The sequence below is a fragment of the Epinephelus lanceolatus genome, chromosome 3 (assembly GCF_041903045.1).
Source record: "Epinephelus lanceolatus isolate andai-2023 chromosome 3, ASM4190304v1, whole genome shotgun sequence".
NCBI classification, from domain to species: domain Eukaryota; kingdom Metazoa; phylum Chordata; class Actinopteri; order Perciformes; family Serranidae; genus Epinephelus; species Epinephelus lanceolatus.
In genome coordinates, this window is record NC_135736.1 from 16392451 (window position 1) to 16420103 (window position 27653).

Here is a 27653-nt window from a genome sequence, read left to right on the forward strand (position 1 = left end):
GTCTCTCTGCTTGAAGTCACAGGCACAGCTGTGTAACAATGTCCTGCCCACAGCCCCCATTGATATTATTTTGCGCGACGGACGCTTCGTGTAATAACATAACAATATACTATTTATGGTGTTATGTCATCGTGTCATTTCTGTCTCTACATGGTCACGCGTTAACAATTCTCCTCTGCTCCCTGTATTGCGCACGGTGGAGTTCCGCCACACACACAAGTGAGCATGTTAGAGCGGCTCGGGCCGCATTTTTTCTGACCAAACCTGACCCGGGCCAGTTTGTCAGCTGACAAAGTTATTGTTATGGACAGTGCGTAAATAACCAGCAACAGACTGCTGTTACGCACAGACAAACAGCTGCTCGCACAGCAGCGCAGCACGGCACTCATGCTGAGCTTGTGTTGCGTTCAGGCGTTGTCACGTAAATAATAACTTCCAACATTTAAATAGGTCATAGCACAAAACAGCAGCATGTCAGGTGACTTTTTACTTTTATTATATTCAATAAAATTGTATGTTCCTAAATCTTGAGACACCTCATATGTAAGCTAGACAGACATTTCACCTGCTCATTACTGTGCACACATGTACTGTATGTACTTAGTCCTAAAGAGCCCTTCTGGTGCCAGTAGATACATAGAAACATCCCAGCAGGCTGTGCTTTGCAAGCATACAAAAAAGTTTCACGCATGTGAAATTTTTTTTTCATGCATGTGCTTCACCTCCGCTGCTACAACTCCATCCTAGGAGAAACACTTGTGTGTGCGTTTTGTGCAACAGGTGGATGTGGTAGTCTACTGGTAGAGTAGAGAGAGAGAGCTAAGTAGCGTTGAAGTAGAGTAGAGCAGGGCAGAGAGATGGAAGCAAAATATATTAAACCTGGTGTTAATACAGCAGAACTGGAGAGAGGGTTGAAAAATAAATAGAGGTGGGCATGGCTCAAGGAGGGCGCAAAATTATAGACGGAGAATGATTGACAAATTTTTCACTTTAAGCCCTGACACTGTCATTTTTGTGTAGGAATTAAGCTACAATACATGACATATGTTGTTTTAATTAATAAATACAGTGTGAATAAAGATTACATAACATAAAAATAAAGTAAAAACTGACTTTGGGCAAGTAGATCTGTGACCAGCTTGCCTGACCGGGCAAGTGAAAAAAAAACCTTAGCGTTGAACCCTGATAGCACTGCAGCATATAGACCGATGTTGTTTTGTAGACTAATTTATGGACAAATTAAACAGAGGAGCAGTTCTGTGTCTCTCTTAGTGTTGCTGGAGAACTTGTGAGTGAATGAGTGGGGCGGAGCTGTCCAGAGTGTGTGATAAAGGAGAGATGCACACTGGTATGCGTTATGTAACTTAACTTGACCCTACATCAGTATAAATTATGTTTAAATTTCTATTTTGCATGAAAAGGGAAGATGGTGAAGATGCAGAACTGAAACTTCTCCTTTATGCCGAGTATGCAGGAGAACATTGGTAGCCAATGTGAAATGCGAATGGCCCTGTCTAGAGACAGTGATTGATCTGACCGTTCTGGATAACTGTAAACAACAAGGCAGACTCTGTGGCAGAGGACCCACTCCGTATGTACTGTAGATAAAACAACTCATTGTAAGGTAACTAAAACACAAGGTGATTTACAAGGTTTTATCAATTTATGAAAATGTAGTTGTATTACCATATTCTGTTTGCCCCTGGTGCCCCTGACTGGACCTTTGAATAATAAAACAAAATACCATGTCAAATTCTTTGTATGTGCAAACCTGCTTGGCAATAAAACTGTTTCTGATTTTAATTCAGCGGGGGAAAATAAAAACTACAAAAAAACCCCAAAACATTACATTGCATTGATCCCTTGGCTGATTGACATGCTTGTCCTTGGGAAACGCCCATTCAAATACATACACCCACACTCACAGATATGTGTGCACCTATTGATTCCAACTGTTGATACATGCAGGAAAAAAAAAAAAAAAAAGATTGCCATTCCAGGGCACCTGAGAAAACTCCAGCACACAGGCATGCACGCACGCACGCACACACACACACACACACACACACACACTCCTATTGATTCACGCTGAATACTGAGATACAATTATCACCAGCTCATTCCAGTGCTCTACTCCACAACAATGCTATCAGTTCATATGCATTGGGTCTGCGCAGACTGAACAGATGCACCCAAAAAGTGCAACAGATGAACCAGCTGAGAATATTGCAGGAGAATTTCTTCACTGTGAAAAGGAAAAACAACATCAATGCATTTACCACATTAAGCCCTTTCCAGTTGGCATTAATATGAGACTCGTATCCAGCTTGTGCCTAAATTAATTGGATTGCATTGAGACCAAATATTAAATGCATATTTAGTATGCACATTAAAAGGAGCTCCATCCTCTCTTTGCCAGAAAAGCAGATTGTGATATATATATCATATTCTTTCATCACTTCCTTTCAGTCTGGTATTAAATGCTGTGTTTTTCTTGTTCTCCATTTTTAACAAATATATTGCCCTGGTAAAGTTTTAGTAATAGCTACACCTAGACTCACTGAATTCACTCTTCATAGTAAATGCAGCCAAACGCGTGTCTGCGTATCTCCGAAGATGTTTTGGTTGATTGGTCTTCATTGCATCTGGGTGAATTTCCATCTGGATTTAATGTGTTTTTGCTCTGTCTTATCAAAGTTCAGTCACCCAGTATCTCTGTTAATTCAGGTGGAAAATGGCTCCTGAAGTGTAAAGGAAAACACACCACTGAGTTAGGGTCTGTAACACATCATCACACCATGGGACTGGTTAGACTGGTATTGTAGCGAGAACACTGGCTTTTAATTGATCATTCTTAGTTTTGGTTTGCCTATAAAAGGTTTTTTGCAAAGTGAAATGCTGTTAATATTCCATCCATCCATCCATCCATCCATCCATCCATTTTCATCTGCTTTTGCGGGGCCAGATCATAGGGGCAGCAGGCCAAGCAAAGCCCCCCCAGATGTCCCTCACCCCAGCGACGCTTTCCAGCTCCTCCTGGGGGACCCCAAGTTCCCAAGAGTTCCCAGGCCAGATGAGATATGTAATCCCTCCCCTTAACGCGAAGCAGTAGCAGCTTTACTCTGAGCTCCTTATGGATGTCTGAGCTCCTCACCCCAGCCACCCCACGCGACCTGTATCCGCGACCTCATTCTATCGGTCATTACCCAGAACTCATGACCATAGGTGAGGGTTGGGACATAGATGGACCAGTAAATCAAAAGCCCTCTTCACCACGACAGTGCGGCGCAGTGCCTGCATCACCGCAAAAGCCGCACCAAACCACCGATCCATCTCACGCTCCATTCTACCCTCACTCTTGAACAAAACCCCAAGATAATTGAACTCCCTCGCTTGAGGCAGTAACTCTCCCCAACCTGGAGGAAGCAATCCACCAGTTTCTGGCAGAGAACCATGACTCTCAACCTGACCGCTTCACACTTGGCTGCAAACCGCCCCAGTACATGCTGAGGGTCATGGTGTGATCAAGCCAACAGAACCACATCGTCTGCAAAAAGCAGAGATGCAATTCTGAGTTCCCTAACCCGGATCCCTTTCCTCCCCCCAGCTGCGCCTGGAGATCCTATCCATGAAAATCACAACCTGGATCAGTGACAAGTGACAACCCTGGCCAAGGCCAATACCCACCCACCGAGTATGTGAATGCAGCCCCCCCCCCCCCCTCCTTTTTTTTTTTTTTTTAAAGACAGGGGCATGAACTAATTAAAACTGATCAGTCGATCAGGATGGGCAAAACATATAATATCTGGCCGCAGATTATATATCCACACAAAATCCATGCATACCAATCTCATAACTTCTTGCAACAGAGGCATTTTTAAGATTTAAAAGTGTTTATGCATTGTCATAACATCAGTGGCTCTATAAGACCTTGGGCTTTGCTTGTTTGTGTATGAGAAACAGGGTCCATGTGGAGACACAGATTACAGATTGATATTTGCTTCTGAGACTCTTCCACTGAAAAAGCCAACAAAAGTTAAACAGGCCAAGTCTGCATTTTCTTTTCTGTTCTTTTTTTTTCCTGCAGGCAAAGCAAGAGTCAGCATTTTTGTTTCCCATCAAGGCTTGTTGGTATCATCATGTGAGACTATATGGAGAAAAAGCATTGCAGGGAGGGGGGGAATCAACAGTCAGTGAGGTGTTAAGGTCATGCAGCCTCAGCAAATAAAGACATAATGTGTGTGTGAGAGAGAGACTGATAAAGAGGGAGAGAGGTGCAGAAGCGAGATAGGAAGTGAATTAGAGAGCGAGAGAGGGAGAATTTGAGGTAGAGGGAGCAAGGTGAAGAGAGTAAGAGGAGTTAGAGAGTCAGAGATGGACCGAGATAGTAATGCCTTGCAGCTAGTGTCCATATCTCTTGCCACCAATGACTCCTCCTGCTGCACTACAACTAATGGACTCTGTCCTCCTCTGCCATCTTATCTGCCCCTTCTCACTCTTTCTCTCTCTCTTACTCCATCCTCCGTTTCTATCTCTTACTACTTGGTGCCGTGCTATCTCTCCACTTCACCGCTCCACCTCTATCTCGTTTTTATCTTGCTTCGGTCTTTCCCTCCTCTGCACTACGCCCTGCTCTCTCACTTCCAAACTTCTGCTCTTTCTCCCGTCTTTTCTGTGTTGTTCTGCTTTTCTTCTTTATTTTCACCTGTTTAATGCCGTTTCCATCCTCCCCACCACGACTGAAATGTAAAGGTTCACCGTCTCCTCCTCCTGCCTTATCTTTGTCTGCACTGCATGGATGAGAAAGGGGAGGAATAAACATGCCGTTTCTATCTTCTTTCTCCCTTTTTGGCCCTGAAATCAAGCGATGCTTGTCTAGTATCTGCACAGAGCAGATTTTCACTCCAGAATGAAAAATATAGAGAGAGAGAGAAATGAAAAAAGGAAGAAGTGTTCTGTGAATGAAGCTACTATGTAACTTTGGTTGATAAATGGCAATAATTCAGGTGACTCTAGCCTCTGTTTTCAGAATTAATTAATGATTTCAGGAAAGGTATTTCCTCAAAATCCATGCACAGATGTAACTCTCAGAGAAATGTCTAACAAAAATCAGCGATTCTTACATATATTCTACATATTTGTGTCCCTTTCAGATGACCCAGGAGCAGTATATCCTTGCAGCACAGCCCAACCCGCTCCACCAGCGGGGGGCGTCGGTGTGCGGCGCCCAGGTTTACCCAGCAGTGGGAATCTACGGCTGGAGGAAGAGATGCTTGTACTTTTTCATCCTCCTCCTCCTTGTCACCATGATCGTCAACCTGGCGCTGACCATCTGGATCCTCAAAGTCATGAACTTCACTCCGGTAAGAGGCGTGCTTGTGTATATGTCACTTAAATGTCAGGGTGTTATACGGTTTGGTGCTCAGTTTTATGTGAAAAAGCTTTAAGAGGTGGTTTAAAAGGTTTGCTGTAATGTAATGCAACATGAGAGTGATGATAAAATCAACAGAGGTTCAATTGGAGTGCACGTATGTGTGTTCACACACCTACACATATGCCTGTGTGTATACCATGGCAGCATTTTAAGTGGGTGTCCTTTGATTTCAAATGATCTCATCCAATTAGTGGTGTCCACTGTTGATGAACATGCAGTTGCATATTATTAATTCATTAGCAATCCAGAATTTAAACTTACTTCAGCAGTAATATCAAACACAGTATGTATTAAGGTGTTTTGCCTGGCTTTATTTTTCTTCATGTGTTTTTATGCGCCCATTCAAATATGTTTTCAGAAATAATTTGTTGAAGGAAAATGTTGATGATTTTCAACATGGCAGTGTGTTGAGATGACTGGTGTTTGGCTTCCCCTTGTGTCAAGAGCTCCTATAACTCCCAACTTCTTTGCTATTGGACTTTGATGAGGCATTTTAAGTCAGATGGCAGACTTTTGCCAGCAAGTGGGCAGGGAGCATAGGGCTGCAACACCAAACTGTGATGACACAGAGCTGGTTAAACATCTGCGAAGTTTCCATTTAATATATGTAATGCTTACATGCTTACAAGTTCTTTGTTCAACAAGGAGATTTGCATATTGTTCATACCGCCAGACTGCTTTGCTCAATCACTTACAGTCTCTAGTGGTCTTGGTATAGTATAGTCTTTATTGTTCCAATGCTCAGTATTGCCTACATTTACATTTAACCAATAAGAAACTCTAGTAGATGAGTGAATTATTCCCCCTGAGGATTTTGTCTGAATCCAATTCCACCTTAACCACAGCGGTGGCGGCAGTGATAAAACATTAAACTATGTTTTTATTTGTATTCATATATTCTCCGTATTAACTCATTTGATTCATTTGTGTAACCATCTGTTACAAAGTATGCATTTCTTTGGAAGGCAGCGACAAAGGACATACTGGTTCAGTTTAGTTTGGTGGTCTTGGTTGATACAGGTGGTTAAAGGCCATTTGCAGTGACTGCGTTTTGGAATCAACCTCTATGAAACACTGAAAATTGCTGAATTAGTCCAAATATTAAAAACTCATCTCAAAGCCTCTTTTCATTCATTGGCTTTTCAATGTGGCTGACATCCTTTTTTATGCTTTAATGCTCTTATTTTATGAATTTAACTACGTCCTTTTTTCAAAATGTTGTGTTATTGCTTTAGATGTCCAGCCGGTGCTTCTTTTCCACCCGCATTGTAAGCACGTTTTTGGAAGCACTGTGATACAAAATGATTTTATGCTTTTAAAATGCTTTAGGACACAAAGTACATTTGACTTGACTGATTGGGGGAAGAGCTGTGAAGCAGCCACTGTAGAAAACATTAAAATGTTGTTTTGATCTGAGAAAATACGAACCAAGAGCACAAAATAGTAACAGCAGGCACTTTTCAGCTAAAAACATGTCTAGCCACTGCTAAGCTTTCCATGTGTTTATACATCTCTTTTCACACTAGGTATTCTGAGCATGTCATCCAGGGGTTACAGCATTGATACATCTAATATCCCATATTGCCTTGGGGCTGAAGGAACTACACTGTGATAGTATATATGCAAATGAAGCAGAATCTGACCCCTGGAAACCTCTAGTAAAGCCTCCCCACATCATGCCTTATGTTTCAATAAGGGGCTTCACAATATAAGAGAGGTGGGGGGAAAGAAGAGGGAAAGACAGCTAAGTATGCCTGAGGGGAGGCAGCCAGCACTAAGCATGAAAGAGCAAAAGATATTTCAAAGGCCATATACTGTGTGTGAAAACAGAGACAGTGTGAGGGACCAAGAGACATGAGGAGTTATAAAGGCAGGGAGGGAGGGAGTTAAAAGAATATGAAACTGTGCAGAAGTACTGTAAATAAGTTAAGTGTTTCTGCACTATTCAAAGTGAGTGAGTGTGATACATAAAACAATGATTATAAAGGCTATGCATATGATTAAACTCATACATTTTTCATAAATGCATCTGGCAGTTAAAAGAAATGCTGAAATTATGTTATATGAACACTTCTGTCTCTTGCATGCATTCATCAGTAATATGGAGGTCAAGGCGATTGTTGGGTTTAGGGCTGCCCCTGACAAGAATTTTCCTAGTCGACCAATAGTCATCATTTAGGGCCATTAGTCAACTAATCGCCCTCATGTTTACGATATCAATTTAATTATTAAATGATATATTTTGGGCGGGGCAACACAATGGTTTTAGTTCAAGGTCTGAGAAAGAGTAGTATCAGTAACATTTTTAACACTGTGCTACATTACAAGGAAATACAAAACTGTACTAATGAACCATCATTAATATAGGCCTGTATTTTATCAAGTGCAAGTGGCCTACCTATTGTAGTGGTTCGAGCACTCGACTTCCATGCAGAAGGTCCAGGGTTCGAATCCTGTTGGGGTCAACATCAGCGAAAGCGTGCGGTCGCAAGAGGGTTCCCACCGCCAAATCACATGGGATCAGATTCCTTAAGGAGGCTTCAGGATAAGAGAGAAATCCCGGATTCTGAGCCAAGTCCTCAAAACGAGGGCACCATTCAAGCCCGTTGTAGATGGGAGGTTGCAGACGTAAAAAGGGATTCATTCATTTTATCAAGTGCAAGTCACACCTGTTAATGACGCTGTCGGCAAAGCAGTAATGATTGTGCTAAGTGGCTAATGGGCATGTAGCTACTTACATGTTTCAGATGATACGTTATGTGTGTAGTCGACGAATGATCGGCAAATGTTTGCCTGCAGAGTTTACATATCACCTTGGGTTCGTCCTTCACCTTCCCAGAATGATTCCACACTTTGGATTTCCTGCCCGACATGTTATTAACTAGCCTGTGTAATAACTGCAGGTACCAGCCCTGGAAATTAGGGGCTGTACACATGCTGTCTTTAACCAAGTGGAAAACACGAGGATGGGAGCGGGGCGCTACTCTTGTGACTTTATTGGGCCAGTTTTCAAGAGCATGGCGGCAGGTTGTGTCTGAGGTTGCTAATCTTCTGATCTTCTTCCAGGCATTGTTTATAAGTGTGTAGACCTATTGTCCATGGCACAGATGTAAAGCTCTGGGTAGCCCTGCCCTAAAATAATCAACTTTTCCGTATCCATCAGACTGATCAGACAGAACTTCCACATGGTCCAGTCATATAGGTTTTGATTTATTTTGACAAGGCGCAGCTCCTAATAGAATTTCATGTTTGTTTGTTTTTGTTTTTTTCTGCGACTAAGCGGCTAATGAAATCTTGCCGACTAATGACCTTTCTGGTCGACTAACATTTGGTCGACTATTGGGGGGCAGCCCTAGTTGGGTTCATAAGCATTTGCGTCCCATCTTGTACAAGTAGTCGTCTTTAACATTTTTATTATTTCAACTGGACCAAATGTCTCTTTAATCTAAATCAAGTGCTTTTCAGTAAATGAAAAATGTTTTCAAATGCAGAAAGTGAGCATTTTACAGATGATAATAAGGAAACGAGAACTTTCATTGTTGATTCTTAAATGAAACACACAATCTGAGTAGCACTTCATTTCCACTGACATATGAAAACACATTTGTTCATTTTTGTTGCACTGAAAGGAATATGAGAGACGATGTGTCAAGACAGAAACAAATAACTGTAGTACAAATTAAGCCTGCAGATGTGAAAATGGACTTCTGAGATGGCAAAAAAGAACAATCACAATATTCTAGATTTTTTTTTATGCGTGCACATAAAATCAGGATAGTGAGAAAACCAAACAAAACAAACAAAAAATGTGTCAGGAGAGGTCAAGAAGCCACGGGCTTTTACAACGGACCTCCCCTCAACTTAAGGAGGAAAACAAACAATAACAAAAAAAGAGACAAAAGTTAAAAAAAGAGCTAAACTAACAAAATTCATTCCAAATATAACAAAAGATAAATGACAACAAGAATCAGACTGAGCTGAAAAACTAACCAATGAGTGGAGAAGAATCCAATAAAAACAACGAAACACATAAAACAAACTGCACAACAGAAGACAAAGCAACATTAAAAAAACAAACATTTATTTAAAGAAATGCAGATGACCTCTCTTGTGCCCTGTCTTCTGTCAGCTGTCAGAGTTTTAAGTGCTCTTGAAATAGGTGTTGTGAAGATTAATATCCTGTGTGTTATCCTGCAACAGCATCTCCACAGTCCCTCAGCCTAATCTAGTCCCGAGCAGTGCTACATGTTGCTGTTTGAAGTAGCTAGTGGCGCAGACGTCAGTATGGTTGACGGAGAAGGGTAAAACAAAGCCAGACAAAACAAAAACAAAAACAAGCAAAAAATAATAAGTAAGACGAGCAGAGAAAGATTGAGAAAGACTGGATTACTGTGGAGGCCTGGAGGAAGGAACAGCATGGGGTGGGGATGATGGGCTCAAGAAGAGTGAGTGATGAATACAGGAAAGGACTGAGAGGGCTGATAAGGTTGAGAAAGTGTCTGTCTACATGTGGCTTAAATATAGTGTCTGAAGATCCACGCTGAGCTCCCTCCTGTCCTCTTCCTCTTAGGTCCTCAGAGACCTGGAGCGGTGTCTATATCACTGCCTCATGGAGGGGAAGTCAGGGCATGATTTGACAGAGACAGTCTGGAGTGCCTAACACCCAAAAATATTTTCCTCAAACATATTCCTAACCTGTACACTGTGTTTGTAGGGAACATCAGATAGAACATATACAGTATTTACGAGAGCAACAGTATCCATTTATAGTTCAGAGTAAGTGTCCCAAATACCCACAGTCAATATAACAGTGGAAAACACTATCAGATGCTCCATATGTCATAGGACAAAGGTTTTTTTGAAGCAATTGTGACCCCACACTTGCTTCTGCACTCGTTAAACAAGCATGCAATACATTCTCAGTACACACACGTGGTGATATTTGGTAGAAGCTTCATCAAAAATGTCACATAGCAACAGTATTAGCATTTCAAAGAATGTTTACAGCTCGTGTTTGACTTCATTAAGCTGTAAAATCAACCTGTGGAAGAAGTAAAGAAAAGATCACAAGAGTGAGAAAAGTGGTGTTCGCTCCAGCAGAGGTATGTTGGTGAGGGCAGAAGTGTTCATAGTCAATCAGCAGTTAGCATAATTAGGAATTCTGCTGCATAATGATTAAAAATTGAAACAAAGGTAGTCTTAATTAAACAAGTGTAACCTTTATGTGTTTGTATCACACATATGAATAAAAAAAAAATCCAGGTGGATAGACCTTTGTTTGCACGGCGGACATTTTGAGAGGGACAGGTTTGTAACTTAAAACATTAATTGCTGCTTTGGATTAGAATAATGACTAAAATAGAGCCAGAATTCATTTTTTATTAATTGGACTTGTGTTAAATGCGGGCAAGGTTATCAAATGTCAGATAAGAGAGATTTATTCTGAACATGCAAAGTAGAGGATGGATGGATTTTGACAGGCAAGACACAAACAAACAAGCAAACACACAGGTGACGCACATCCAGCAAACATTTGACTTAATTCCAAAATTTGACTATCTGGTTCCTATTTCACGACCGATTTATTGACTTTATCTCAGTTTAACTTGCATTTTTGATTTAAACAACAGAAACCAAAAAGTACTTGGTAAAAGAACTTCAACTTGGCTCCTTTGTCCTTTTTCCCACTCTCATTATGCTTCTGTAACTTTTAAGAAGAGAAGGGGCAAAGCATACTTTTATCGAGTCTTGTGATATGCACAATACAGAGCAAAGACTGAAGACTGGAGACTGAAAGCATCCGTCCTGTTATCATGTACCATCATGATTAATTGACCGAAGTTCCTCGGAGACCTCTAATTGAGCATTCACATACGGATACAAAAAAAGACAGGCTATCTCTCGCCTTTCACTGTCACTATCTGTATCTTTCGGGCATGTTTGTGCTCAGCACATAATTGACAGATTCAGATCCAATCGCACAATTGGGCTTTTCATTTGTACTTTACTGCATGTTTGTTTTCAGTCGCAATCAACGCAAGTATATTTGTTTCATCCGATGTGTCAGTCTTTTCTCAATTTACTGTTGTCGTGCTGCTTGTTGCTGCTTTGCACCTTCACACCTCTGATGCATGAGCCTCCTCGTGGAGCAGATTTCCATCAGAAGCCTCCAGCTGCTCTCTGAGTCTGTGCGGTTGTATATTTGAACATTACCTATGGCTCATCATTATTATGAGTCTTAACTTAAAAGCAAGGAACATCAAAAAGTAAAATCTCTCACTCCTTCAAACGCACACTTCTTCATCATTTCTCATTTCAGATCCACTATAGGGAGTCGCTGCTTCTATGGCTCCAAGATTTGTCATTTCCATTTATCGTCATTCAAATCACGTCGAACCGGCTGCAGCATAATGAAGGCCTTTCTCAAACTTTTTGTTTTGTTTGGAGTTGCCAGATGCGATTCTCATTGTGATGGTGTGGAAAGAAAAAGAGATTTGCTTTTGAAGCGACAGCTCTGGCAGTAAATTGGAGAGGAGGGACTTGTGGGAAAAGGAGTTTACGTGTGTGTGTGTGTGTGACAGACAGACAGAGAGAGGGAAACGGAGAGAGAGTCTACGTGTACTGTATGTGCCAGCAATTATTCAGCAAATGGTCACGCTGATGTGTGTGTATGTGTGTGTGTGTGTGTGTGTGTGTGTGTGCGTTTGAGAGTATGGGCCTTTTCATGCTTGAGTGTGTGTCTGTACCCACATTTGTGTGTGTGTGTGTGTGTGTGTGTGTGTGTGTGTGTGTGCGCATCCCCTCCCCTGAGTCCTTTGGGCTTTCACTGCAGAGAAATTCAATTTCAGTTGTCACTCACCAATCAGCCTGCCTAATTCCTGGTCTGGACTAGACTGTGGTGTGTGTGTGTGTGTGTGTGTTAGAGTGTGCAATTTGTTCACTGTATTTGTCATCTCAGTACCTGCTTAATCCACAAGGTTGTGTCTCTGTGTCCCGGTTTGTAGTGCGCTGCCCTGCATGCTGGCATAATGGCCTCTTACAATATGTGCATAACATTTTTTGAATGCTCCTCTTGCACACTGATGTCATAAACCAGATGTGATTTATTAACATCCAGATTTTTATTTCCACTACAATGAACTCTGGCTCCACTAACACAATATGGGTGTCAAAATGTCCTCAGTGCTCAGGACGGTAAAATATCAGTATCTGTCTTTATAGCGACATTTAAAAACTCAAAGAAGAAAGATTCACGTTTATACCTTTGTGCACTTTTAATTCCTAACCACATCAAACTGATAAATACCACATCAATGTGATTAATGACAGAGGAATGACAATAAAGCTGCCGTTGGCCTTTCAGCATGCTCACACATAGATGATGACAGTAAACTTTTACTGGCACTGTGCGATTGTGCTTTTTTATTTTTTAATGTTGATTGGCTGCCAATCAGAGGGAGGCTACAGTAAAACTTCATTCTTTTGGTACTTTTGAGATGATATTAAAACAACAATCGGAAAATCAATAAAAATGACCAACATTAATTAGAGAAGGGGTTATGGCTGCATAAAATAGGGATGCAACAGGGGAATATAACTAGAATAAAAACAGATCAGCTTATGAGAAGCTCATAAAATGGAGGCAAGCGAGACAGACAGAGTTCATGTCGACAGGTCAGTGTCTCACAGATTCTATAAAAATGAACAACAGTGTTAATTTGCTCCTCAATCCACTGGTCCACTCTGAATTTCAGAATGGATGAAATAAAGTGAATTTTTCATGGACATCATACCACATCTAGCATGATTTACATTAGTCTTAAACCTCATGTGCAGGGTTATATAGGTACACAGAGACAGAGCATGAATAAGTCCAAACATGTACTTGATTGCTGTGGGATAAAGTAAGGACGGGAAATAGATTTGTTAAGGTTGTAAGCATTAACTCTTGGTGCTAGCAGACTAACAATGGTATTCTACAGGTTTCAAATTGTACAGCTTCTTATAAAACACTCGACTTTTATTAACATCTGTTTCTGTCCTTACAATCTGTGCACCTAGGCAGCATTCGTGTATTATTTGACCGTTCAGTTACATGAATAACTAGAAGAGCACTCAGAGAACGCCGACCTCGTCGAGGACAATAGTCTAGTTCTCTATGAAACGCAAATCTGCAAGCGCAACCACTGTACGTGTCTGGATATATTTTCAAAACTACAGTATTAGAATGATGTCAAACAAGTGCTTTATAACCATTGCTTTGTGTATGAGGTTTTTGCAGCTAAATGTGTAGGCTTTCTCAGAGGTACCTTTGAATGGAGATTGTGAGACAGAGTCATTGTATTTCGATAATAGGATGTGAACTATTCTACCACCGACTGGATTTTAAAATGTATGGCATTTTTTCTTTCAGCCAAGGCTAAATGCCTTATCTCGCAATACCAAAAGTGAATAATAATTCGATAGCTGCCCAGTGATTCAAATCCACTTTAGAATTTATTGGGTTCTTCCTATGGCCCATGTTACACCCTTCACCAAGATTCCTGAGACTCAGGCCAGCAGTTTTTCTGCAACCCAGCTTACAAACAGACAAATTAACCAAACCAATAACATAACCTGCTTGGTGAAGGGAAATGTATCCTTCTGAGACCTGAACTTTTGTTTGATATGCATTTTTAATTTCTCCTAGCTAGTTGGGATCAGTAAGACGATAAGTATAAAAAACTGAAGACTGTCAACAATAATTAGGTCCCAATGTCATCAAATGAGACGACAATAAAGGTAAGGTAAAATAAGGTAAGGTAAGATAAAACTTTAATGTCCCCATAGGGAACATTTGGTTTGCAGTCAGTAAAGGGAGACATAACAATACAATATGACAATACAGCTCACATACAGAACACCAAGACCACACACAGGACAAAAAACAACAACATGACCGGGCGTCAGTGACTATTAAGGGCAACTATTGCAGATGGGACAAAGGAATATCTGTACCTATTGGTAGAGCATTTTGGAAGGATAAACTTCCGCCCTGAAGGAAGCAGCTGAAACTCAGCATGTAAAGGATGCAGAGGGTCGGACAGGATGGACTGAGCCCTTGACGTGCGCCTCTCCTCATGAAGCTGTGTAAGATTTTTTAAGTTTAACCCCAGAGATCTTAGAACACAGGTTGACCATCTTTTCCAATTTGTTTTTTTGTTTTTCAGACTAAAATGGCCGAACCAACAAATGACATTAAAAGAAAGAACCGATTCAATAAAAGCAGAGAAAAACATTCTCATCAGAGTCACAAAGTTCACAAAAGTCCCAATGTCCTCAAAAAACACGAAAATAAAGTCCCAGTGTCCTCAAACAAGTCAATAATTAAGTCCCAATGTCTTCAAACAATTACTTCCTAATTAACAGTGTCTTAGTGTGTTACTGTTGCTAACATTGGTCAAATTTGTTGCCATATCAGATACAAACATATTAATCATAATAATTCAGCTATAAAATGTGATCAGGTTTTGAACCTTGTCCACTTTATTGCCAGAATCAGCTGCAGACTGACTTGGCAGAGATGGTTGCCATCGTGTTTTTACATCGATTAGTGTAGTGTGCTCATACTATCACAAGATGGCTCAAAAAGCGTCTACGAACAAGGACAACAGGTCTAAGTTAAGTAGAATGAAGTATAAGGTCAGGTAAACCCAAAATGTGATGTCCTCACATGAGGACATGGTCTCAGGAGGATATAGACTATTTCAATCAGATTAAATTAGGGAGGGTGCAGCACCTTTACCTAGCTACATGCCCACACCCTGCAAGCTCTTCCTTGTATTTGAAGACCCAGGTTCCTTTGTCGATTTTCTAGATTCTCTTCTTAGCCTTGCTGTCTGTTTTTCCTGTCAGTATGCTGTTTTACTGATTTGGCCTGCCGAACAGACTACAGCGTGGAACATGGGTACATGCGGGTGAATGTGCATGGGGATGTTTGTATGGCTGTTATTTTTTATTTCTAAAAAATATACTTTTTGGTGTTTGCACTTTGAGTATAATGGTGACAGGTTTTTTGTTTGTTTGGTTTTGTTTGCTGTTTCATACCCACCTACCAACAGGAGATGGATGAACAGTCAGCTTGCTTGATGCTCAGGTCCTTATGGTACCTTGTTGAGTTTTGGAGGTGTGCACATCAGCTCCTCTGTGAGCCTGTGCAACCTACAGTTACCCATAACACACAGACCCATGTAAACTTTTATGTTTAAATCTAGCGTAACTTTTTGTCATCTTCTCTGTTGACAAAACTTTGCATCTTTGTCCTCTAGGGTGAGCTTGAATATTTGCCTCCATTGACTGCCTTTTTATATCTTTACACTTAATTTTACATTGCATATAAACACACCATAGGAATACAGAAATACTTTGAGAAAACTGGCACCAAAGAAGCAATTTACTTTAGTTATGATTTAGATTAAATCATACAAAATCCCAGTTAATTTCACTGCATTTACTATAGCTTTAACATTGTAAATGCCATTGCATTAATTCAAAGTGAACTGTTGTTAAAGTGCACTTACAAATCTACAAATCTATGTAAGCGACTTCAGATTTATCTGAAAAATCTTAAAATGTCAAGGTGATTTTATTCAATACATTTCTTACTTGTTTGTAAAAGGAAGTACAAATTGAGCTGAATAAAATAAAGATGCTTTATGCCAAAGGATTTTAAAGGGAAGCTAGCGAGGAGGAAGATCCTGCTTTCTCTATGTTTAGCATTTACTCACTGCTGTTTAGCAGACAATTTGAATTTGTCATTTCCTTCAGACAAATAGGGCAATAGGTACATGATCTCAATTAGCGGGCGAGGTGCTCTTTGCTGTCACGGGTTTTCTTGTGATTTATGTTTAAGAGATATGTGTGTGAGTTTTTTCTCCATTAAAACCCTGCCTGTTATAGCTTTACATTGCTTTAGAAATAAGCTAATCTGAGAGATGAGTGTGGTAAAGACAGAAAGAGACAGGGAAACAGAAAGATTGGAGTGAGGGAGGCGAGCAGGCGGGATGGTGTTGAATGATGCATAGAAGAAGACAGATAGGAAAACGGAGAGTCGTGTGTGTGTGTGTGTGTGTGTGTGTGTGTGTGTGTGTGTGTGTGTGTGTGTGTGTGTGTGTGCGCGCGCGTGTGTGTGTGTGGTTTAAATAGAGTGTCCCATCATCCACGCTCAGCTTCTCCCTCCTGTCCTCTGCCTCTGGGGTCCTTAGGGACTTGGAGAGGTGTCTGTTTCACTGCCTCATGGAGTGGAAGTGAGTGGATGAAGGGCTGGCAGAGACAGGCAGTGTGGAGTGTGATGTGCGGCTGTGTGAGTGTTACAGTGTTCATCAAGGTAACGTCACCTTCACTATCTTCTAGTTTAGGATCCCTTCAAACCTGTAGTCTGTGAGCTCTTGTTTTGTTTTGTCCACACATTGGTCCATTTTTTGTATGTTTTTAACCACAATTCATCAGCCATATTACACATTTGTTTTAACTTTTTTGTTTGGAGTAGTAGTTGTGTTTAACTACTTCAAAAGGTTACAGATCTGTTTTAGTTTAATTAGTGTATCTGACCTCTGACTCTGAAATTATCAGGCACCCTAAATAGCTTTTCATTAGCACCTAAAACGATTGAATCAAAATAAGGAAAAGTAATTTGTCCATGCTGTTAAAATCTTGCATTTTGTTTATTATTCCATCATCTATTATTATTATCATTATTAACATCTAGAATTATTTATTATAAATTACAGGGAATTATGCACTCTACATTATCATGTACTGAATATGAGGTCTGTGATTAATTTGATGATAATGACCAAAAGTGCAACAACAAAAAACTCTGTTGTAATTTAATGCTCAGAAGTGCATCATAAGTATGCCAAAATTCACCCAGAAAAAATTCAACCATAACTGAAAGTCTGATAGAAATGAAATCTATCGTTATAATAGATTTCATATGACCGAGAATGTCACCTCTGCATGTACTAGGTTAAAGAGCGTGACTGTAATAGTGTGACAGGTCACTGTTTCTTTTCTTTTTTTTTTTTTTTCTTTTTTTTCAGTGTGTATGTGTTTATTTGTTTGTGTGCATGCTGGTGTGCCGGTGTTTGTGTGTGTGTGAGAGGGTAAAATGTGCTGCTCCCAAACCTGCTGTACTCAGCTCCTCGTCTAGACCAGCCACCGTCATTATGGCTGTTCACACCTGCACCGTGTAATTTATCGCTCACACACACACACACACACACACACACACACACACACACACACATTTTTCTCACTTTGTCAGTAACAGTGCTGACCTCAGGTAATGGGAGAGTCCAGCGTGAAATACTCTGTCCTCCTGTGTCACACATGCACCCACACACACGCACTCGTATACACACAAACACTCACACACACAGTGGAGATGGGTTAATGTGACATATCCATCAGACTTAGAGTGCTGACACACCTGATGTTAATTGCTTGAATGGTCAATGGGCACGCGCGCACACACAGATGCGCACACACACACGCACGTACACACACACATGCGTACACTCACACACAGCATACAAAGACAATAGAAATGTTTGATAATATTTGCAAGATATGTAGTGTGAATGAGAGTTATACATGATTGAGTTTATGTCTCCCTCAATGATAAAGCTTTGTTTTCACTAATATAGAGCGGGGAAATGTAACAATAATCTGTTAGTTATGATGTCTGGATTATATTATTGCAGGGGAATCCATATGGTACCTAAGAGATGATGAAATGCGTCTGCAAGTCGTTCAACATGCTACAGATCTCTTAAGCAGCTTATATTTCAATTAGATGTCAACTATCTCACTATAGGGGGGGACTATAAGATTTAATTTGAAACAGATTATCTAACTTATATATCAAACCACATTTGTATAGTTATGCCGAATGGCCATGTGGGTCTCACTTATACTTTATGTAACTGATCATGTTTTTACAAGAACATACAGTAGGCTGTACGATACCCATGGGAGCATTGGATTTTGAACTATTGCCCATTTTCCCATAGATTAAACCACTGAACTCAGTGAATCTCCCTCTTCCCTTCTATTGGACTTGGCTTGTACAGTGTAATTTGCTTGTTGAATAACTAACATATTCTGCAGCTTCCTCATCGGACTCTTGCCCTCATGTGGCGATCATTATCACCATCCCTGTGATTGTGTTGGAGACTGGACAAATGAGAAGTATGTCAGATATTGAAAGATAATTATATTCTAAAATTAGAAATCTATCCTGTCATGTTTCTTTGTAAGATGAATGGAATTATTATTGTGGCTACAAAAAATGTTCAGTAATCATGTAAGCATGTGGCATTTGCATTGTTGTATGTAGGACAGCACACAGGTGAACATCTTTGCACAATTTTGCTGATAAGAAGTATTCCATAGCGTCTCTGCTTTTCTTCTGCTGTTAAAGTGTTAACCTTTTTTATACTTTTGATGTTTTAATGAGTTATGCTCGGGCCACACTGCCTGTGTAAGCAGCGCATGACAGCTACCTTGCTGAAGACCTGTGACGTGTATGCATGCAGTGTTACATAGACAGCATTGCTGCTTCAAAGCTGCCTGCCAGCACGATCCTTCCTCATTGAGTTTCCTTGATAATGGCTGCAATGACTACTGTGTTTTCACAATTATAAGCCAGTACTTTACTAATTTATGGAGCCGTGCAAGCCACTAGATTTCGAACAACACGGTCCTGCAAATATTTAAAACAAACAAACAGTAAGCCAAAAAGCCTTGTGTTAAGAAATGAAGGGATTCTCTCCACAGAAACGTTGTCAGATGTTTTGTTATTTTGAAAGAGACGCAGGAAGTGTTGAGGTAAAATGGATATTTATGTTTTTCATGTGTGTGACAGACACAAACATTGAAACTTTAGAGAAAGGTGGTATGATGTCAATATGATTATTAAAACATGTGAGGCGCCACAAATAGGCGAGACTCAGAATCTTAAGATGTTCTGCAGCTGAGGAGCAGCTGACCTGCGCCTGACCTGCTGTGCTCATGCTGGGAGTGTGGCTGCACTGAAAACCCCCCCCCCCCAAAAAACAAAAGGTTCTGCAATGCAAATACATTGCTATTGCAGGCAGTGTGGCCTGGGCGTTAATCTTCATGTTGTTCATATTTTTTCGCACACATGCACACACGCTAGAAGCATGACGGCAATTAAGAAGGCATTTTCACTGTCTGCACATTGCGGCAGTTTGCTTACTTTTTGTTAAGCCCCATCGGTAGCATTTACAATATTAAAAATAAACCAAATTGTTTACAGTGAAAATCCCAAGGTTTTCCCTTAGGCTTTAATGTCCTCCATGCCAGGCCAAAACCACCTCAGCAGTGAATTTATATCAACAAAGAATAGATTTTTTAAGGAAAAAAGGAAAACAAATCTTTATGATCACCACTTTAAATCTCTGTCTGCACAAAACAAAGATGTCTTTTGATAGAGTCAGCAACTTTTTCCAGTTTAAAGTCACTGAGAGAGGCAAGAACTTTAACATTTAATCACTTTGATGTGTATTTTCATGCATTGACCCAAGGGTATTTTTGTGTGTGTGTGTGTGTGTGTGTGTGTGTGTGTGTGTGTGTGTGTGTAAGACAATCAAGTAGTGTCTGGGTAAATATGTGACACCTACATCTGAATCAGTCAGCACTTTACTCCCATTATTTTCAGTGACAATATGTCAGACAATGATGAATAAGAAATACACACCAAAACACACACAGCTGACCCCTTGCTTGTTTGTACAGCTCTATAAGCTCAGTGTGCATGTGTGTGTATGTGGTGTGTGTGTGTGTGTGTGTGTGTGTGTGTGTGTGTGTGTAGCAGGGGGATGTTCCATCGAGCGTGTAAGTGTGTCCGTACTGTATATGTGTGAAGGCAAAATATCCATCAGTCAGCAGTTTTAGCCTTGTTATCTCCGCTGGCACTCTATCAAAGATATAAACAATGATAAATAATGAACACACACACTCATCTTAATGGAGTCTGTGTGTGTGTGTGTGTGTGTGTGTGTGTGTGTGTGTGTGTGCATGCCTGTTGGGTGGAGACTATACTGTTTGTGCTTAGACAATCAAATGTAACATTCATTTGTGTGAGTGTCCTCAGGGATATGGGGGTTTGCTGTTGCTGTTATGCTCCCCTACGTGTGTGTGTGTACATGCGTATTAGTAAATGTGCGGAGGTTTCATGAGACAGGAAGCCTTAAAGAAACTTAAATCACAAACCAAACACAATCCTTGCTGCGTGGGCATCTTCTTTGCATGATTACCCACATTTACAGTGCATGTTTACATTTTTGCATAAGTCTCTGTTTATTACACACGTTATATATTCCCTGTTTGCTCGCCTCTTTTGAAATATAAAGGACTAAAAGAGTGTTTGTTGCAGCAAGTGAAGCAAAGGTGGTCACACATTAAAAGAGAAAAGTAGATGAGATGATCTTGTGCTGAACTTTTTTCTCTTGCACAAGCAATCGCTCTGTTGTATTGATGTGGATAATGATTGCAGTGAAGACCAGGGTTGTCTGAATGTTCAAGCACACACGCTGTATCAGCCTTCTGACTGAAGTTACATAGATAGAAGCTACCTTATAGTTGACCTCAAAGAGTCTCTTAGTGATGACCCATAGTTCAATGCATTCAGCTGTTACTCTGATTCTGCCACAGTGCACCACTGAGTAATTCAGTCAGATAGACCCTTGTCTCAAACTTCTTTAAGCTTCCATACTGCTTCACACCTATAAGAAACATGAATGGGTATGTGTTGTGATTTCGTATAATGGAATAGCACAAGAAAAGCTTTCACAAAAAAAAAACAAAAAACAAAAAAAAACATTTACTGTAGAGAATATCTTCATTAGTTTGCTAATGGGCATTGATTGTCAACACTGAAGGCAGATATAGATATTTTTCGACACTATGTCAGACCACTAATGTTTGTCAGTCTTTTTTACATAACCTTTAGGTGTCAAAGAAAAATAGTGCTCATATTTCATCAAAATAAAATATTTGAGGGCCTACTGTCTTATACCTTCAGTTAGTGCTAGTCTTTTCCCAAAATATGCTGCCATTTTTGAGCTTGTTTAATATTTTGGCAACCTGTTTTCCAAATGAAATGTTTAGGTTAGGGTTGGGCAATGTTTACTGAATCAGTACATGACAATGTCCACGATCAAAATACCCCAGAGGGAAGGGTGACACAAAAATATGTGTTAATCAACCAACCAAATTGGATCCGACCAGTTTAGAGAAGTTAGTAGAACAATTGTCAGGACTCAGGGCGGCTGTGGCTCAGAGATAGAGGGGGTCATCCACCAATCGGAAGATCACCGGTTCGATCCCCGGCTCTTCCAGTCTGCATATCTAAGTTTCCTTGAGCAAGATACTGAACAAGATCCTGATGATGCTTCCATCGGTGTGTGAGTGTGAAAAAAACTGAATAGCGGGTGCCACCTTGTATGGTAGCCTCAGCCACCAGTGTATGAATGTGTGTTTAAATGGGTGAATGTGACTCGTAGTGTAAAAAGCACTTCAAGTGGTCGGATGACTAGAAGGGCGCTATACAAATGTAGGTTACAGTCCATTTACTTAGGATTGAGACAAGGACAGAGACAGAGACACTTGGGACTGAGCTCTCTCCACAGTGTGTGTGTGTGTGTGTGTGTGTGTGTGTGTGTTTGGTGTCAACATCACCTTCGAAATGTCCCATTCATAGCAGCAAAAATACTGTTGCTGCATGTCTTAAAACTCCACCAACTGCTGCCGTCTGTTGGTCCCAATGTTTTGATTGATCTGATGATGTAGCAGCAGTGTCCCCTAGGGATGCATGATAATATCAGCACATCAACAGTATTGGCAGCTAAAGGCTTCAAAATGAAATATCACATTGGTTGAAATGAACATTTCTGCCAATATGACAGGCCAATAAGATGATCCTTTAATTATGTACGTGTAGTTATTTGAAATAGGTCTAGAAGGGACTTGATGTTCTCTGCAGTAAGGTCAGAAAAATGATGTGCATATATCGGTAGCGGCAACAGCAATTACCCAAAATGAAGTATGAAAGTATCGCGATTTTGGATATTGGCACACATCCAATTTTGTACACCCCTAGTGTTCCCTCTTCCTACCTATTCACAGTCCACGGGCACCATTTCCTTGTCTGTAAACTGTGGCTCAAAGGGATGTGGTACAACATTCGTTCAGTAGAAAGTGTGATCATCTTCTTGTTGGAGCTCAACGTCATGATAGTTGCTGTCTGACATTTTCTTGTGATTGTGTCACTACTGTGCAGAGTCACTTTTTAGTTAACTACCTTTATTTTTTATAGTGTGCAGGTCCGCTGTTATCCAGTGATTGTAAACATCTGAGTTTGACGTAGAGAAACATTGTGTTGTGAAACTGTTCCTAAACTCAGCTAAATAGCTTCATAAACTATGCAATACAGCTTGCAATCAAAGTCTTGACAATATTCATGTCAATGAAAAGGCTGCTGAATGTGGCACCTGATTGATGAAGCTCTATTGTCACAACGTCACTCATCACCAGGAAGAATTAATTGATCATCCCCAGATTTTAACACTATCAAAACTCTAAAATTAAATAAGTTTAACTAAAGTCAGTACCAACTGTTTCATTGAATAGCTCGGCTATGTTGAGCAAGTTGCAAGATTCTGCAAGTAGATTTTAATAGGGCACTAAAGCCAATCGGCCCAATGGAAGGCAGGGGAAATGGATCCAAAAATTACAGCACCACTTGCATGAAGCGGGAAATGGTTGTCAGTCATGCAAGCTGTAAACACATGGGATTTACTGGTGCTGATTGTCCAAAATCACTGGAATGGTACATTAACAGATGTCTACATGTTGCACAAGGACACTATAGCAGGCTGGATGCCAACTGACTGTCTCTTTACAGTAAACTCTTTAACCACCAGTGCACTCTAACACTGTATTAGCAGTATATAAGCAGTGGAAAACTGGATAGCCTCTTTGGGCTTTAGATTAAGCCATCTGAAACGAAGTGAGCTCAAGTCCTTTGTTGGTTGGACACCCGTTACACATCAGATGTATTCCACAAAGAGTTAAAAGATCCATTCTCTGTTACATTGTGCATTAAATGATTTCCAGAGGAGATGAAACTCTAATGACCCCTGTGGGGAAATTGGATCGTTGCAGCGGCAAATAAGATACAGCGAAGGAAAAGACCAGGTTATAAATAAAAATAGAGCAAATGAGGTGATATGAGACATAACAAAGCATACAATTACAACACTACAGCATGTTGGGTGAAGTCAGATGTATCAGGTGGTGTATGTAATATAACAGCATAATACGAAGTATATAAATAAACAACACGTTATTAAAATATATGTAGAAAATTTGCAGTAGAAAAAAAATCAGTGTCTTTTATGCAATATGTATCAGGCAGGTAGCATTAATTTGAAGAATAAATCGCAAATAAGCAGGTACAAGGCTGCAGATCCTCTAAAATGCATGAATCAATATGAGCTGAAAGAATGAAAGAATTAGGCAACAGACGAAGCTTTAATGTTACAAATCAGTGCTTTTCCACTGAAATAGTCTTCATCTTGTTAACTGAATTGCTTGCATAGGTTAAAAAAAAAAAACAAACATATTCTCTAATCGTGATGGAAGACAAGTGTATGGGCCCTGAGGTGACCATTTTATATGCTATGGCACGTACTTCAACGTCAACTGTGGATGCAATACTGAAGGCTATCATAGCAGACACCACTGCTCTATTTCCTAAGGGTAGCATTTTTCTTTTCTTCCACTCTTAACTGTAGATTATATACAACTGCATGAAATGAATGTCTCGCTTTATAAACATCCTGTAATACATATATTTTGTGTAGGTTTGAATGTGTGCATTTGCGGCTGTTTACGTGTAGCTATCTGCAAAATTCTAACCATATGTATTGAAAATGGTTGCACAAGATTTATACTGACTTGAAAGAGTACACTTAAATATCTGAAGTTTAAATATCAAATCACACACAATAAAGATGTCCAAAGTGGGTCCTTAATATTGTTAGTGTAGTGAGGCTAAATTGGCATATTTTGAAGTATCATCAACAGCTAAATTAAAGCCAATCAATATCGGTATTTTAGTGTTTCCCACTTTAGCCTGCTAGTGCTGCAATGCTGCCTACTCTTACCATAGCTGGACTTCACAGTGCAAATGTGAATGTGAATGCATTTCTGTGTATTGGCATGAGTTACTCAGAGTTCCAACGTTCAGATTGGCAAAATACACAGATTTAGTAAGCTCCTGCATCCAACCTTATACCTAACACAAACCTGACCATGACCTATAACCCAAGCTCTAAACCCAACTGCGAAGGTGGGTACTATGATAAACGTAATTGTAATGGAATGTAAACGCTGTTCTAGAGGGGGGCAGACTTCGACACAGGACCTGCCTGTGTCTGTACTCCTTAGGCAATGTGTCTGTACTCCTTAGGCACAGTGGACTGTGTTGCTGTATTTCCATCTTCACCTCTAACATCAGTGATACATCTTCTTTCCTCTGTCACATCTATTTCAGGTGTAACATCACCCAGATATATTTTCCTTCACATCAACTATTTACGCTAATAAATTTAATAGATCTGGAACAGATTAAAATAGAATCCCCCATTGCCTTCTGAAAAAGGCATTTTCTTTAAGCTGAAGCAGCATTACGACTTTTTATTTAATCTTTTATTATTTCATGTTGAGTATTATTTTTCTCCTTTCTCTAATCCATTAGGGAGCTTACCTGTAGCATGAAAAAAGTTGTTACTAAAATTAAGCTATGATAGGATCAATTATTTGTTGACCCTGAAGCCCATAAAAGCAATAACTGTAAACAATGTATTATTTGAATCAAACATCTTCACTATTATCAGAAGTCAATGTGATTCTCCAGTGCTGAGAGTCTGCAAAACTGTTTAAAACTTTTAAATGTACTTTGATGTACTTTGTTGCACTCTCGGTGCTGTTGGTGCTGGTACAAATTGGGACTGAGGGGTTAGTAAGATCAGTGATTATGTTAACACACTTGCAGATTCTGTACTTTTATATTTATTTCATGTCTTGCCCTGTATGATCTTTTATTCATGTTGTCTTTTGATTTCTATCTTTATTCTGTGCAATGAGGAGACTTCCAAAATGATCCTTGGAAAAAAAGTTTAGACCCTTGACAAGTGTATAACTATTTGTAATTTAGCTCTCTTTGATTTAGGAGAATAAGAGGTTTGCGCCTGCACCTTGGGTGGTGTCATAATGCTGTGATACATGAAGGTCGTTCTATGAAAATGTGTGAAGCCGGGTTAGCAAATACACCCAGTAGTCCTGTTTGTCTCAGTAATACTGTACCTTTGAGATGCCTTTGCTGTGTGTTAAAGGACATTTCTATTTAAAAGCACTCTGTTGAAGTTTTAGAAACCATAATAGCTTGCAGTGTAGTTTTATGAGTTTAGAGGTTATGAAACAATATGCAGCCCTAATGCACCGTTATTGTGCTGCTGAGGTGGATGAAAGAAAATGTTAAAAATTCATTAAGGCTTGTAAATGAAACTTTTTATTTTAGTCAAGAGAAGACTTTACATCACATTTGTTTACATTCAACTCAATTATCACCCTGACTTTGTTTTTTCCTAACGACAAACCAGTTGTTGGCTTTGGATCTCACCAGTAACCTATGGCCCTGTGCACATGTGGTATTAACATGTGTCTTGGTTAATTAGACCACAAGGGGACAGCACTAAAAATGAAAGTGTAAACCACCACCAAGACGCCTGGAGATCTGGTCACTCAGACCACTTTCCGAGGTGGTATCTTTTGTACTGTAAATGCTAATGTGTTCTGATGTCGCCCCATGACTATGACATTAATGCAGGACATGGTGGTTGTTTTGGTAACAGCAGGCCAGCGCTCTATAATTTGCCCATTTTACAAGTCGTTTTACCCAGTGGAAAGAGACGTGTTAATTCTGCTGATAGGGATAACTCCAGCTGACCGAGGGCACTGGGTTAATGGGTTGGGGTGTGTGTGTGTGTGTGTGTGTGTGTGTGTGTGTGTGTGTGCGTGTGCGTGTGTGTGTGTGTGTGTGTGCAATTTAATGGGTATGTCAGTGTATGAGGGGTCAAACGTTTCACCCAACCACACTACAACGCGTCACTTGCGCCTACTTAGGACACATCAGATCTAATCAAATTGCGTGAGCGCACGCCTACATTTTACATAGGGTTACTATGGAGACACGAGTGTTACACACACGCCCGCTACATGACGCGCAGGCGTTGTTCGCTCCACTCACATGACGCACTCACACGTCTTTTCAAGACGCGTGCCCAGCATGTTACAAACGCCACACATACACTACACCTGCGTGTGCGTGTGAATCTCGCACACACACACAGTGCATGTACACATCATTAACACCTGAACGCGTCAAATTACTTTGGCAAACTGTCTGTCTCCATAGTTTACACGTGCAGGCAGGCGTGTGTGTGTGTGCTTCGCTAGAGTGGAATGAATGAATGAATGAATCATGTCGCTGCAGACATACGCCTGCATATACACACGCATGATTTTTTTTAATTTTTATTTTATCCTCACAAATCAGAGCTACTGACCACCCTCGATGTCTGGCTGTGGTTTAAAAATATTTAACTAAGATAATATATAGGCTACAACAGCCTAATTGTGAATATATAGCCTATTATTGAATTGGATCCTAAATGCTGCAAACCTCCATCTGTATGTTTTTAATCAATAGTTGTGTTTTCATGAACATTTTTTTTGCATTTTGCCCTTTTGCCCTGTTTATGGAAACAGCTTTTCAGACATCCTTAAATGGGTTTAAATGGGTTAAATTCACTCGGACTTTCGTTGCCAGGTTGAGAGCGGGGAACACTCAGTGCTGTTTATGCTGATGTCTTGTCAAGTCCTTCCTTACTTGTAAAATCTAGATTTATATTTTATTCCTGTTTGCTGTAAAAAGCCTATATGCCTGAGGGACATTCAGTTTTGGGATGACGTAAAGTAGGCTAGAGATATTCCGGATATCCACGGATTTGGGTCATTCAGTTTTACTTATTAGGCTAATTAATAGTGGATAGGGTATGGGCGGATTAAAACCAGCAGACCTCTGTGTTAT

General features: G+C 40.2%; 1 protein-coding gene across 2 annotated transcripts in view; it reads left to right on the forward strand.

Moving 5' to 3' along the window:
- LOC117255746 (zeta-sarcoglycan) overlaps window positions 1-27653 on the forward strand; it is a 458822-nt gene that overhangs the window by 243312 nt on the left and 187857 nt on the right. For both annotated transcript variants that reach the window (XM_033624908.2, XM_033624907.2), the window contains exon 2: window positions 5154-5363. In XM_033624908.2, coding sequence (XP_033480799.1) covers window positions 5154-5363 — 210 coding nt within the window. The remainder of the gene's footprint in view (window positions 1-5153; window positions 5364-27653) is intronic.